General features: G+C 34.2%; 1 protein-coding gene across 5 annotated transcripts in view; it reads left to right on the forward strand.

Annotated features, from left to right (window-relative positions):
- Positions 1-13,056, forward strand: part of MYOM2 (myomesin 2) — a 141,306-nt gene that overhangs the window by 57,635 nt on the left and 70,615 nt on the right. For all 5 annotated transcript variants that reach the window (XM_072408424.1, XM_072408423.1, XM_072408421.1 and 2 more), the window contains 8 exons: positions 3,247-3,373; positions 7,648-7,826; positions 8,402-8,516; positions 8,954-9,110; positions 9,190-9,296; positions 9,500-9,544; positions 10,658-10,794; positions 12,660-12,804. In XM_072408424.1, the coding sequence (XP_072264525.1) occupies positions 3,247-3,373; positions 7,648-7,826; positions 8,402-8,516; positions 8,954-9,110; positions 9,190-9,296; positions 9,500-9,544; positions 10,658-10,794; positions 12,660-12,804 (1,012 nt within the window). The remainder of the gene's footprint in view (positions 1-3,246; positions 3,374-7,647; positions 7,827-8,401; positions 8,517-8,953; positions 9,111-9,189; positions 9,297-9,499; positions 9,545-10,657; positions 10,795-12,659; positions 12,805-13,056) is intronic.

Consider the following 13,056-nt stretch of genomic DNA (forward strand, 5'->3'; position numbering starts at 1 on the left):
CTACATATAAAGAAGATAGATTTCTTTAAACTTAGAGTGAAGTAGGCATAATAAATGCATATCTTAGAGGAAGTCAGCGCTTAAAGAAATTAGTTGGCTGCCATTCCTGACTTCTTTCTGAAAATCTTCATTGTTTTGCTGTCATACTGATGCAATGGAGTTGATTTACTAAAGGAATAAAGACTGTTTACTTTGAAAGGTGTATTTTCCCATTACAAAATGAAGCAAAAAATGAAGCTGTGTTTCCTTCAATCATCCAATCATGTACAAGCAAAAATCTTGTTCTTTTTCAGTTGCCTTTGAGCATGCCTAAGCATTCAAAGTAAACATATCTTCATGTTTTTACTAAAATTTGTGGCCATACATTGGGCACAGTACATCCATCCTTTAAATTATACCTTCAATTTTTTTTGTAGACAAATCTAATTTACTTTAATGCTTCCATAGGGTCATTTTGGTTAGCTAAAAAACTTAAGGCTGTTCACTTAGCAAACAAAAGTATTGGCCTGCAAGGTTATTTTTACTTTGTAAAACATGTTGGGAAATGTAAAAAAATGTAATTAGAAGTTGACAGAAGCTCACTCTATTCATTAAGTGAAAGCTAAGTGAAAATTCTAATGCAAGATGATAATTCATTTTGTTAGGTGAAAAGCCTTAACTTCCTTAGTAAATTAACACCATTTACTTAAATGATGCCCCTAAAAAGTTCTCGTTCTTTCACCTCAGCTGGTCTTTTGTCTCAGTAAACGTTTCACTTGTTTCCACAATTTCTTACCTTTGGTTGCCCTGCTTTTAAGTCATAATGACAGCTATGGTTTTGGACAAAATGGACCCTGGGCGGATGTGAAGAGATGGCTCCAAATGCAAACCATTCCATCTCCTTGCACCCATTGTCATTCTGCCAATTGGGGCTTCTGGCAACGTGCCCCTCCTAAAACTAACCCTGCATAGGGGCCACCTAAAGACTGTAAGCTCTTATGTGCAGTACCAGCCCTCAAAATATTTTATAGTATAGCTGTATAATTGTTTTACCTTTTTTTGCTATGTACAACTTATCTCCTTCATGATGTGTAACTGTAGTATCTGTATTCTCCATTTATGTATCATGTTATTTATGTTTTGCCTGTACAGTTGTAAAGATCTCCAGCTATGCTGGTACTTTATTAATCTATAAGAATATTATAGACTCTATGTTTTTTCTGACTCCATGCATCAGCAAGGCCAATGAAATGGTGGTTGTATCATCCCTGGCTACATAGTGCCTGAAATGTTTCAAATGCCTTATCTGCAGAAAATATGTTGCTGTGCAGAAAGGGGGTAATAAAAAAATAAAAAACAGGAGCGATGAAGACAATCGGGGATGTATACAATCAACTATAAACAGATATTCACATAACAAGAGAAATGCTTAAAATAAACAAAAAATGAACAGAACAACACAAGAACACATTAGGCTAACCGGTTGTTATTGTTACATATTAGAAACATTTTGAGTTTACCAATACTGGAAAATGAAATATCTCTTTAAAAGCTTCTAGGGTAAAGCATATGAAATTTCCATCTCACCAAATATGTCTTCTTATAATTCTATATTTGTAAAACCTGTCAGTAAAGAGCTTTCCTAGTTAAAGAATTAGAGATAAGGTGGATTTAACGTGTTCTCTTTGCTGCAACAGTTAAATGTACATGAAGCCCAGAATGAAAATCGTGTCTAATCCCTGGAATATTATGCTGATTTTGTTATGATTATTAAGACATTAAATTTACAGAAAGCATATCCTTTATAGCTGTGAGATAGCACCGGCAGTAAATGTATTTCCTAAATGTTGTTTGTTTATAATTACTGCAATTGTTTACAGGCTCGTCGTTCACAAGCTCATTACAGTATCAGTCAGAGAAATACCATAGAACCAGCATGTTCTTATTGATTATACTCCGTTAAATTTGCCTTTGTTCATTTATTTTAATGATTTAAAAACAGGAAGACACATACAGTTTCAGCCGCATATTAAAATAAAAAGGAAAAAATAATTAAACAGTAGTTGGTATTAATGGGGCTCGTTCATGAAATCTACTGCTGAAGGATGCTAAGGATAGCTTAGGTGCTGCCTATAACAGTCAGACTATAGATGTCAGTATTTACCTATGAATACAAAAGTCAACCTAAACAGCTGATAGGTTGCTATGAACAACACCCCAATTAAAAAAAAAATTAGAATACCATGGTTATAGTGATAGAAAAACACAAATCACAAAATGATCAAGTAGCCCATTTAAGCCTAAATCATTCAAAAAGTATTCAAGACAATTTGTGCTACAGAAGTCTTCTAAGTCCTAGTATACAGTGAAGGATATACACCAATGAACGTTGTATACAAAATGTCCATGATCTAATGGATACTCATGCATCACTGTTCATTGTCATATACATCAGTGACCAAGTGTGTTCATCCTAACCTCACAGCCTCCTATATTATCAGGAGGATATTCTCCTAAGGATTGCCAATTTGTAGCTGTTCATATTTCTCATTTAAAGTATTATACTTCTCAACTGAACCATTGTCCCTCTATATAGGGTCCCAGTTGACTTGTTTTTGCCCTACCCTCTCTTTACCATCCATCCCTTTTTATTCTTTCTCCACCTCTGAGTCAATCTGCTTTTTAATTTGGGCTGCACAGGCCATAAGCCATATACTTTTACCCAGGCAACTCTAAAAATTATGGCAAATAATGGGATGTACATTTTGAATGTGTGTCCATGGTCAGTGCTTGACCGATGTGGACACTTCCTATTAGCTGTCTATGATAATGACCTTGTTTGACTGGATCAGAAGTCGAACAGCTATGATGTCAGTGGGTGAGGACTGTCAGGGAGTGAGTGACATGGGTGCATCTGCAGCTCTGGATCAGTGGTACCCGGGATATGGAAGCACAATCACATGAACATTTACTCACATTTATCCCTTTAGAGACCCTCTAAACTCTAGGTACCTCTATTGTAAATTTGCCCATCTCAGTCAGCACTGAACAAATAAACACCCTCACTTTTACTGTGTGCTTTTTTTTATTAGGACACATTGAGCAGTTGTTTTGTAGTTCATTGTTAGGCATGATTTAAACTACTCACTAAGACTAAAGCGATCCTTGCACAGTGGTGATTTTTTTTTAAGGTGGATATGTTTGAATTCTACTAATAAATAATTTAGACTAGTAACAATATGTTCTTTGTATTTTTACTTCTGGCAGGTGGAAAATCTGGAAGAAGGTGCATTCTATGAATATAGGGTAACTGCATCCAACATTGCTGGGCTTGGCCTTCCTTCAGATCCAAGTGAACACTTTAAGTGTGAGGCATGGACATCAGCAGAGCCAGGTAAGACAAGTACAAAAGTACAATTTGGTGTATGACTGACCTAGCTTTGCCTTGATTAGGAACAGTTTGTAGGACATGCCTGACAATTAGTAAGTCTATGAGTATATCTATGACTGAGCCTAAATGGTTCTCTAAATCCTATACTACTACGTTTCTAATTATTGACTATTTATCTTGAGTTTTCCCATTATACTCTTCAATATGTCAAAATATTTTCATTTAAGTTTTTATAATATAAATTAAAGGAAGGTGCATCTCTGCATTAAAATGTACCACAAGTAAAACAAAGAAAAAGTCTTAGCAATAAGAACAACAATTCTGCATAAAGAGAAGACAAGTCACTTTATTTACAATACACCAATGTCACAAGAACAGAGCACAGTCCCACGAGGAAAAATAGTTATATCATCCGTGACAGATACACTACTCAGATTTATTTTCTTTGTTTTACTATGCCTTCATATACAAGGCCTTTTTTTTATCAGTTTTCAACTACTTTGTTGTGTGCACTATTATGAAGCTAGGAATGTTTACGTAAGTTCATATTTATTGATAGCCATGACAAATATTGGAAACTGCTTACTAAATGTTTAATACATTTTATGTCTCTTTACAGTCTACAATTATGGCTTAGATATTTCCATTTTACTCGGCAGCTATGGTGCAACGGAAATCAGCTTTCAGCAGTTCTGTCTAGTTAGCTATTACTTTGTGCCATAATATAGAATTTTACAATTATACAATTTAACTAGAAATTCCCTATACAATTGGGACATTGTTGGAGCTTACATGACAAAACATTTAGTGTACAACATCATATAATAATTTTCTGTGGCCCATGATTATAGGTTTCTTCTTATGCTTGCTACTGGGCAATAAATGAAATATCATTTCAAAAGGCAGAGAAATCAGCACAGCTAGTATTTAAAACAACAATGAAGTTTAATGAAGATTTTTCCTTTACCCAAAGTTTTAGTAGCACTGGCATCTGTAAACTGAGACTTCATCAGTTCCAGTTTACGTGATCTGGTATTGCAGTACATACATAAAGCACATTGGTTTTTTGTAACAGCAGAGTCGAATACTGATGAAGGCCGTATAATGATTGGTAAAAAGCTTTAACAAGCATTATATATCTACTATTTATGTAAAAGTAAAATGTATCTTCCTTTTGTCATTGCTAGCAAGTAAGCATACACTGTTTCTGTAAAAATTTAAAGTGTGCAGCAATAAAAGGTAATGCACCTTTAAATGTAGAATAATGTTTTTAGTGGACATAAGCTTTAAATGTAAGCATATAAAGACTCATAAACACCGGGGCCCAAGAGAACATTGGGATTTGTGCTTAATACCTGTCCAGTTGATAAGCTGGTATTTATCTTCTGTGCTGCTGCACCGCTGAGGTCTGGAACCCGATGCTGCCTAGCTGGGATTTTTAGATTACAAACCTGGCTGATCAGAATTATAAATACTTTGTCAGGATAAACAATTTATATTTATACATTTTACAAGCTAGCAGTTTAGCTTTTCAGGTCATATGTTGTAGTTCTTTTTATCCTAACATATTTTAAAAACATAAAGCAATATTCCATCATTTGAAAAACAATGAACAATGTCAAATATAAAGTTTTATTTGTATCTGTCTAAAACTTCCATTTCCATATAAAATACATTAGATTTAGTTTAGAAAATAATATCAGTACCCTTGTGAGTACAACTATATATTTTATGTATCAGATTCGAGTTTGTCTGGTTCCCAGACACTGAGAGATTACAATTCTCTATTTAATACATTACAAGAGCAAAACATTCACCCACCTTTATCATACCTGGAGATTTCATGATATCAATGACATGAGTATAAAATAGTGCAAAATTCAATTTATTTTGTATCAGGTATGGTATTACATTACATACTGCATTACAAAAAATGCTTTTATTACATAATGTATGTGAATATTGTATAGATTTCTGTGTAAGAGAATATATTATTTTGTATTTGTATGATAAATTGCTGGCACAGCAATTCACTCCATTTCCTTCAGTAATATGTTTCTGATATTATTTTTTTTAAAGATGTGATTGCTACTTTGTACACCTATTCAATTTTAACCTTAAAAATCTAATTTGGGAAAAGTAAAATTTTGTAATTAAAATGTGTATTTAGCCAAGTTGTTAAGTTTTAAATATGCATCAATATAAATTTATACAGTTATGCAATTAAGATAGTCGTAACTATTGTTAGTTTTATATATGACAAAGAAAGGTTAAAAACACTATTGTTAATTTTTTGTTGTCTGTACTCTGCTAGGGAGATTTCCCTTCACTTCTTGTGCTAAAGATATAAAAAAAAACAGAAGGCATCTCTCCAAAATAAACACATTTTTATAGAAATTGGTGTCTGCATTGGGGGATTTTCCCTCCAGTATTCCTGAATGACTCATAATGTTTGGGTTTTCTTACATTTCTGTCCTAGGGCCTAATTTATTAAAGCTCTCCAAAGCTGGAGAGGATACATTTTCATCAGTGAAGCTGGGTGATCCAGAAAACCTGGAATTGATCTAGTCCAGGATTCAAAATATTTGCTAGCAAATAGCAAATTACTTTGAAAAAACCCATTCTCGGTTTGCTTGATCACCCAGGTTCACTGATGAAAGTGTATCCTCTCCAGTCTTGGAGAGCTTTAATAAATCAGGCCCTTAGTGTTAGTTATCACTAGGAAAGATAATGGTACATCTTTACAACAGTGACACAAACAGCACTATCCTGTTCATTTATTTATCTAACAACAATGAAAAGATTTAGTTTTTTACATGGGCTTTAAATTGAAGGTAAAATTAAGGATAATAGTATCATATTTTACCCTCCTCTGTATAAGCACAGTTAATTATCTTAGGTACTTAGATATTGTTCAAGAAGTTTCAGGCTTTCCATATCGATTTGCAGTCTTGCTCATTGATGTGCCAAAGTGTATACTGGCTGTTTCAAGTTCAAACTGAATTTTGTTGTTTGTTTGATAAAGTTTAATGTTTAAAAAGTACAGTCATCTTTTAATGAAATAACATTTATAAGGAATATTTTACACGCCATTTCACAGATATAATATGCCAAATCTTGTTACCTAGAGCTATAGGTAAAACTGCACAGCTTTCCATAAATACATATGTTGGTTACAATATTTTTCATAGCACATATAACAGTGAACATATTTAAATGTTGTGTTTCCTAGCCGCTATCTGAACAACAAATCTCAAAATGAATTCATGTTGTTGATTTATGCAGAAATTGTGGTTGAGGACACATTTCTGTATATTTGTGAAGACTAATGTTTTATTAATTGAGGACCTTAATTAATAAATAACTTTAAGGTTAGGTTACCACAGTACAGGTAGTCCCTGGGTTACATACAAGATAAGGGCTGTAGGTTTGTTCCTTGGTTGAATTTGTATGTAAGTACAGGTACATTATTTTAATAAATACAATTAGCACATGACATTACAAATGTTTGTCTCATCATAATATTAGGCAGCATGGTGTCAGTTGCTGTAAAAAATCCTGACAATGAGCTAATCACAAATAAAGCAAAAACTTTATGGAGCCTAGACATTCATTAACTTCTGGAGCAAGCTGTGCTTTGATATGCAAAAAGAACAACTGCAGAGTTTGTATTGGTCATTAAAGAGTTTTACCCAAAAGACTACTTCTGTAATTCATGCAAACCGTCCCCTCTTGCCTCCACCCCATCAAGTGTCGTCCTGCACACAAGCAAGCAGGAAAGCCTCTTTTGTATCTAGGAGTCATCCGTATGTTGGATGTCCGACTGTAACACGGGGACTACCTGTACCTAATTTAAAAGAATCCCAGTCATCCTCCTTTTAACTATACAAGTTTCTTGCTTTAATCAACAGAGAGAGACCAATAGTTATCCTGTGTAAACTGTAAGTCAAGGCTTTCGTCCTAATTCATATTACAGCTCTGGGTGTAGGATCTTCCAGGTCAGCAGGTACCAAAGCTCTAGCATGATACATTGGGAAGTGAGCCACTTGCTTCCTCATATCTGGAAATTGGGAAATTTTTTGTTTGCCTTTGCTAACCGAATGTGAATGGAGACATGAAGGGAAAATAAAAATGTGTAGTTGGTGAAGCACCATTACAGTGAACCTGTGCTATGCCCTATGTGTATATTACACCATCAACTACTTTATGCAGTTTGCTGTAAACGTGATTTAGCAGCAGTCAAAATGACAGCTTGCACTGATTTTTTCTTATTATAGGACCAGCCTATGATCTCACATTCTGTGAAGTCAGAAACAATTCTCTTGTAATTCTTTGGAAAGAACCAATATATTCAGGAAACAGCCCAGTGGCAGGCTATTTTGTAGAATACAAAGAAGTGGATGCAGAAGAGTGGACTAGAGTAAACCAGACTGCAACAGCGACCCGCTACCTAAAGGTACACTTCATAGATAGTTCTAGAACCAATAAATAAGGAATTTCCAAATGTAGAAAAATGTAAATATCCAAAATAAATCATTTCTGTCCATGTAATTTGCTAATGATAGTTCTGGCTATAAATAAACACGTAACCCAGTTATAGTAACCATTTGTTCATTGCATAACATGGTCAAAACTTAAGAGGAACATGTATGCACACTGATGTCACAAGGGTAACTGTCGAACAGGTAAGCAGCTAAATGTACAGCTCACACATTGGAAGTACTTGAAAAGTATTGCACCTAAAGCTGAAGTTTAATCTGCTTGCATTTAGCCTTTTTTTCTGCAATCTAGGTAGATCAAGGCACCTTGTCTCAATGCTTCTTTTAGGAGCTTGGAAAGAGCTATTATCAGAAGTCTTCATGGGCAGGTAAAAGGTTTCAGCAGGAAAAGGTTAACCAAAAGATAGCAGCTAATGCTGATTATTCAAAAAAGTGTTTTTGAATTTTAGAGCACCAAAAAGTGAAGTAAAGACTGTTTGTTTATACTTTGCAACAATTGTTCTGAAAAGCCTATTTTCATGGTACTACACAGGTCAAAGAACTTGAAGAAGGAAAAACATATGTTTTCCAAATCCGAGCTGTTAATGCTTCAGGAGTTGGTAGACCATCTGATATTTCTGAGCCTATACTTGTCCATGCAAGACCAGGTATGTATGTGTGTTATTGCAAGTGCACACAGAACAAAACACAGCATCATATATATAGAAAAATAAAAAATCAAATTGTTGAATAGATATCACTGAATGTCACTGTAGCAATATTGAAGTAGTTAATGCTCAACTTGAAGTACCAAACTGCCTGCATGTACTTTAATCTACAAGAACCAAGCTTTAGTTAGATTCAGCAGTGATTATCTTTCTTTAATCTCTAATTTGTCTTAATAAAATCCCATCTATTATTGCAGATGTGTTGTTTTATCACTTTATTTTTTCATATATTCAAAATCAACAATTTTAGACCCACCTATGTACCTACAAAGCCACATTTACACATACAAGACAAGTTGTCTTCTTAACTCTTGTTTGTCACTTTTTTGCAATAACTGTTTTGGTACTACTGACCAACATCTACTTTTACACATCAGGTGTCGAGGAGATTACTTCTGGTGTGGATGAAAATGGGGATATTTATCTATCTTACAATTGCTCTGAAATATCTGAAGCATCCCAGTTTGCCTGGAGCAAATCATATGAGGAAATTACTGATGACCAAAAATTCAGAGCAGAAACCGATGGTGAAAAGTATGCTTATATTTCTAACTAATTCAACTATGTTGAAACATGTAAAATATGTTATTACATTTGTTCTTTTTTTTTCCAGTTCCAAAATTTACTTTACAAACCCTGACAAGGATGATTTGGGAACATACTCAGTGGCAGTTAGTGATACAGATGGCATTTCATCTAGCTTTGTGATGAATGCAGAAGGTGAGTGCATTTTCTATTTTCTATGGTCTAATTTTACATTTTAAATAAATTAATTTTCTAGCTATAATAATTATGATCCTGCATTTTTTTCTATTGTACAGTGGTAGTGATAAAGCAAACATTTTACTAGTAACTATTCCTTGTGTTATAAGGTATAGTATTTCACTATGGCTATAAACAATTGTATTTATTTTATATTCTAGAACTTGAACGCCTGATGGCTCTAAGTCATGAAATTAAGAATCCAAGTAAGTAGATTTTCTTTTTGGTATATTGTCTTAGCTTGCTGTGATGAAGTGTCCAAACTATTTTAGCAGACCACCTAACTGCTGTCCCCCATGGCTTTGGGAAATATTTATCCTAGCCATTTTTATTTAAAACCACCTCCATGACCTGTTCTCATGATTGTGAAAATTACATTTAATTGTAAGATCATCTGTGGAATGTACTGCTTGACCCATTTTTTAAAGCTTTTAAGTCTGGCTAACACTTTTATAATTACCCCACTTTTAAACTTATATTTGCTGTATTTGGAAAGTGTCAACCTTATGGTTGGCAACAAGCGTTTGAAACTTTGAAAGTAAAGAACACCAAACACGATTTGGTGTTCAGACACCTTGTTTACTACTTTTGAAGCTGTTAATCACTTTAGAAGTTGTAAAACAGTTGCTCAATTTAATTATCTGGAGCTTGTGATTACCACTTTAGAGGAATTACAGTACTTGTGTCCTTAAAAGCCTGGTCACCAGGGAACAAGACCAACTATATTGCATTTTAAAAGATGCAATTAGGTTTTTAAAAGTGGAGAATAAAAAAGCAGAGAATATTTTTCTGTCCTCCATTCTTTCTTTACCTGGACCATACTCTGTAAAGTGCCACTGAATATGGTGGATCATGCCGCTCAAGAAGATAAAAAAAGTAAGTTAAGTTCCACATGGAATGTACCTATCCTTACAGTATACAGTGTGTCTTTGAGGATATCTATCGCAGAGTATAATCTCCTTTTTATCAGAATCATTTGTAGTAATCGTCCCAGCAGCTCTGGTAGGATTGAATTTATTCCGTTTATAGGTAAAGCATGCTTATGACAAAATTTTACATATATGGAAAAACAATTCTACGCCATGTAGTCCTATGTGCTACATGATGCCACCAGAATTATGTGTATGTAGCTGGGTTTAGGTACCTCATGGGAGAGAGCTATTATGTAAACTTTTTTTGATAAAAATGCCTATTTTCATAACTGCACTGCTACAGATATTCTACCACTCCTTAATGTATTGCCGTGATATGCATAGGTGCCACTATGTATGGATGCAGTTCTAACCTTATCAGCAAGCACAATATGTTTCTGTTTTCAGCTATTCCTCTTAAGTCAGAACTGGCTTATGAAATATTGGAAAAAGGCAGAGTACGCTTCTGGATTGAATCCCCACACCTGTCTGCGGAAACAAAGTACCGGTTTGTTGTGAATGATGTGGAGATTAAAGATAGTGAGGTATGTATGCTTGTTTTTCCCTGCTGATATAACTTAAAACGTTTTTCAATCTACTACTGTAAAAATAACATTAATCTGCACATACCTTGCTACCTCCTAATATCATAGCTTATTGGAATGGAATGGGAAATGGGTCCCTTAAGAAGAATTACTCCAATTGCTTTTTAGGATAATATGACTCATAATACAGACACAAAGTAACAGAATTAAATAAATCCAGTCTACCAAAATCCAATGTCTTTTTACAATATAAACTTCTAATTTATAACAGCAAAAGATTATTGTAATATTGTCATAGCCAAAAGGAGGTGGGTAGGCATTTGGATATTGATCTGTATAATAAACTGTGGCTAATATTGATCTGTTACATAACCTCTAAAAATATTTGTGTTTTCCCCCTAAGGAGTAGATATGATTATTGTCTTGTTTCCCCTAAAGCAATGTGTCTGCTTTTGTAACATACCAAAATGAATTTCTTACATACATAGTGTGTTGTTGTGATGGGTTTATAATAATTTTGAGTCCTTAAAAATGCATCATCAATTAGATCAGCTTTGCAAATCTATTGCCGTAGCAAAACTCTCTAAAAAAAATATCCTGATCATTATAACTAGCAAGGGTGGTAGAAACTTTGCTGTATCCTTTTTAAGACCACCCATAAAAAGTTACAATTGGTTACAAATGACAATTAGAATAATTTGGAATAGAGTTTATATGGTTTTATGTGGAACTGAATGAACACATTTTTCCTTTTTTCATAAACGAAGAGTCACTATATATTTCCGAATGCCTGCAAAAAACATTGTGAATATGGACACAAAACAGTTGTGAAAATATTTCAGTAATTAAGCTTTTATTACGTAGGTTACATAGCTTTGTCTTGTTTGAGTGCTATTGCTATGTCAGCTTACAGTCATTATGGAAGTACTATGCCAAAATAACTACTGGAAGCATTAAAATAAACCATTCTGGACTATAATGGAAATTAAAGCATAGTGACAAGGTGAGCTCTGAAAACACCCAGCACAAACACAAATATAAATATATAAAGCAGGCTAACCTAAAAAACTGAGCACTTCCATAAAGAATACTACTAATTTACTAAAAAAGCTAGTTTCCTATCATTACTCCATCCCTATAATTCACATTCATGGGGGATTTGTTTTCAGAATCCTTGCTAATAATGAAAAATGTATGAATCCATTAAAGTTGAATGCTGCGTGCAAGGCATGTAGTTGTGTTAGTACTAGTTGGGTTGGCATCTCCTATGTGGCTGGCTCTTCCAACTAAAGAACAGTTAGTAGCCATCTTCAAACGTTCTTAAATTTTTCATCATAATACATAAGTGTTAAAACTTACATAAAGTTTTTATAAACTAAAATTCATCCTTCATTAATGAAATAAGGATTCCTTTAGAAGACCTAAACTTGGTCTATTTTGGAAAAAAGCTACCCATGCTAACAAGTGATTTGCAGTTGTCACAGTTTGTCAGGCCTTCGCATATCACTACCGATATTTCACAATTCTTTATGCTTATATTCTATAACAAAGATACTGAACACCCAACTTTTTTTCTGCATTTTGATAACCATAGATAATGCCACTGTTTCAGAGTTAGCCATCTTGCTCCTTTTAGGAGTATAGGATTATGATCAGCAATAGATATGCTACAACATGCAGATGAAACACAATTTGGTCTGTTTGTTGGCCTATCTTTTGTCTGTTGTCTATACCTATTAAGGCAGTTTTTTGTACAAACTGGTATGATCCTGATATATTCAGGTGACTGAAGTGAGCAAGGTATTATTTTATGATTGTATTATACACTGAAATTTAGAATGTCACATCTGTGTCCTTCGTTTTAGAGCCACCGTATAAAATTCGATAAGTCGGCTGGAGTAATTGAGATGGTCATGGACAGATTTACAGTTGAAAATGAGGGCACATACACTGTACAAATCCAGGATGGAAAAGCTAAGAATCAGTCTTCATTGGTTCTCATTGGAGATGGTATGGTTATCTAAATGCACTCGAATGAAATTTAAGAAATGAATACATTTTATTGACTAGATGTAATTGTAGTGTTAAATATATGCAGGAAAACAGTTGAAGAACAACTAAAGGCCCCAATATGACAGTCTAAGCAACAGTGGTGCAGCTACTGATCTACATTTGACACTGTGTATTTTTGGCCTGGGCCACCCCCTACCACATACTTGTTTCTCGTCTATTGGTAATACAGCTCATATCCCTTAATGACAG

This window comes from Pyxicephalus adspersus, chromosome 4 (assembly GCF_032062135.1).
Source record: "Pyxicephalus adspersus chromosome 4, UCB_Pads_2.0, whole genome shotgun sequence".
NCBI lineage: Eukaryota > Metazoa > Chordata > Amphibia > Anura > Pyxicephalidae > Pyxicephalus > Pyxicephalus adspersus.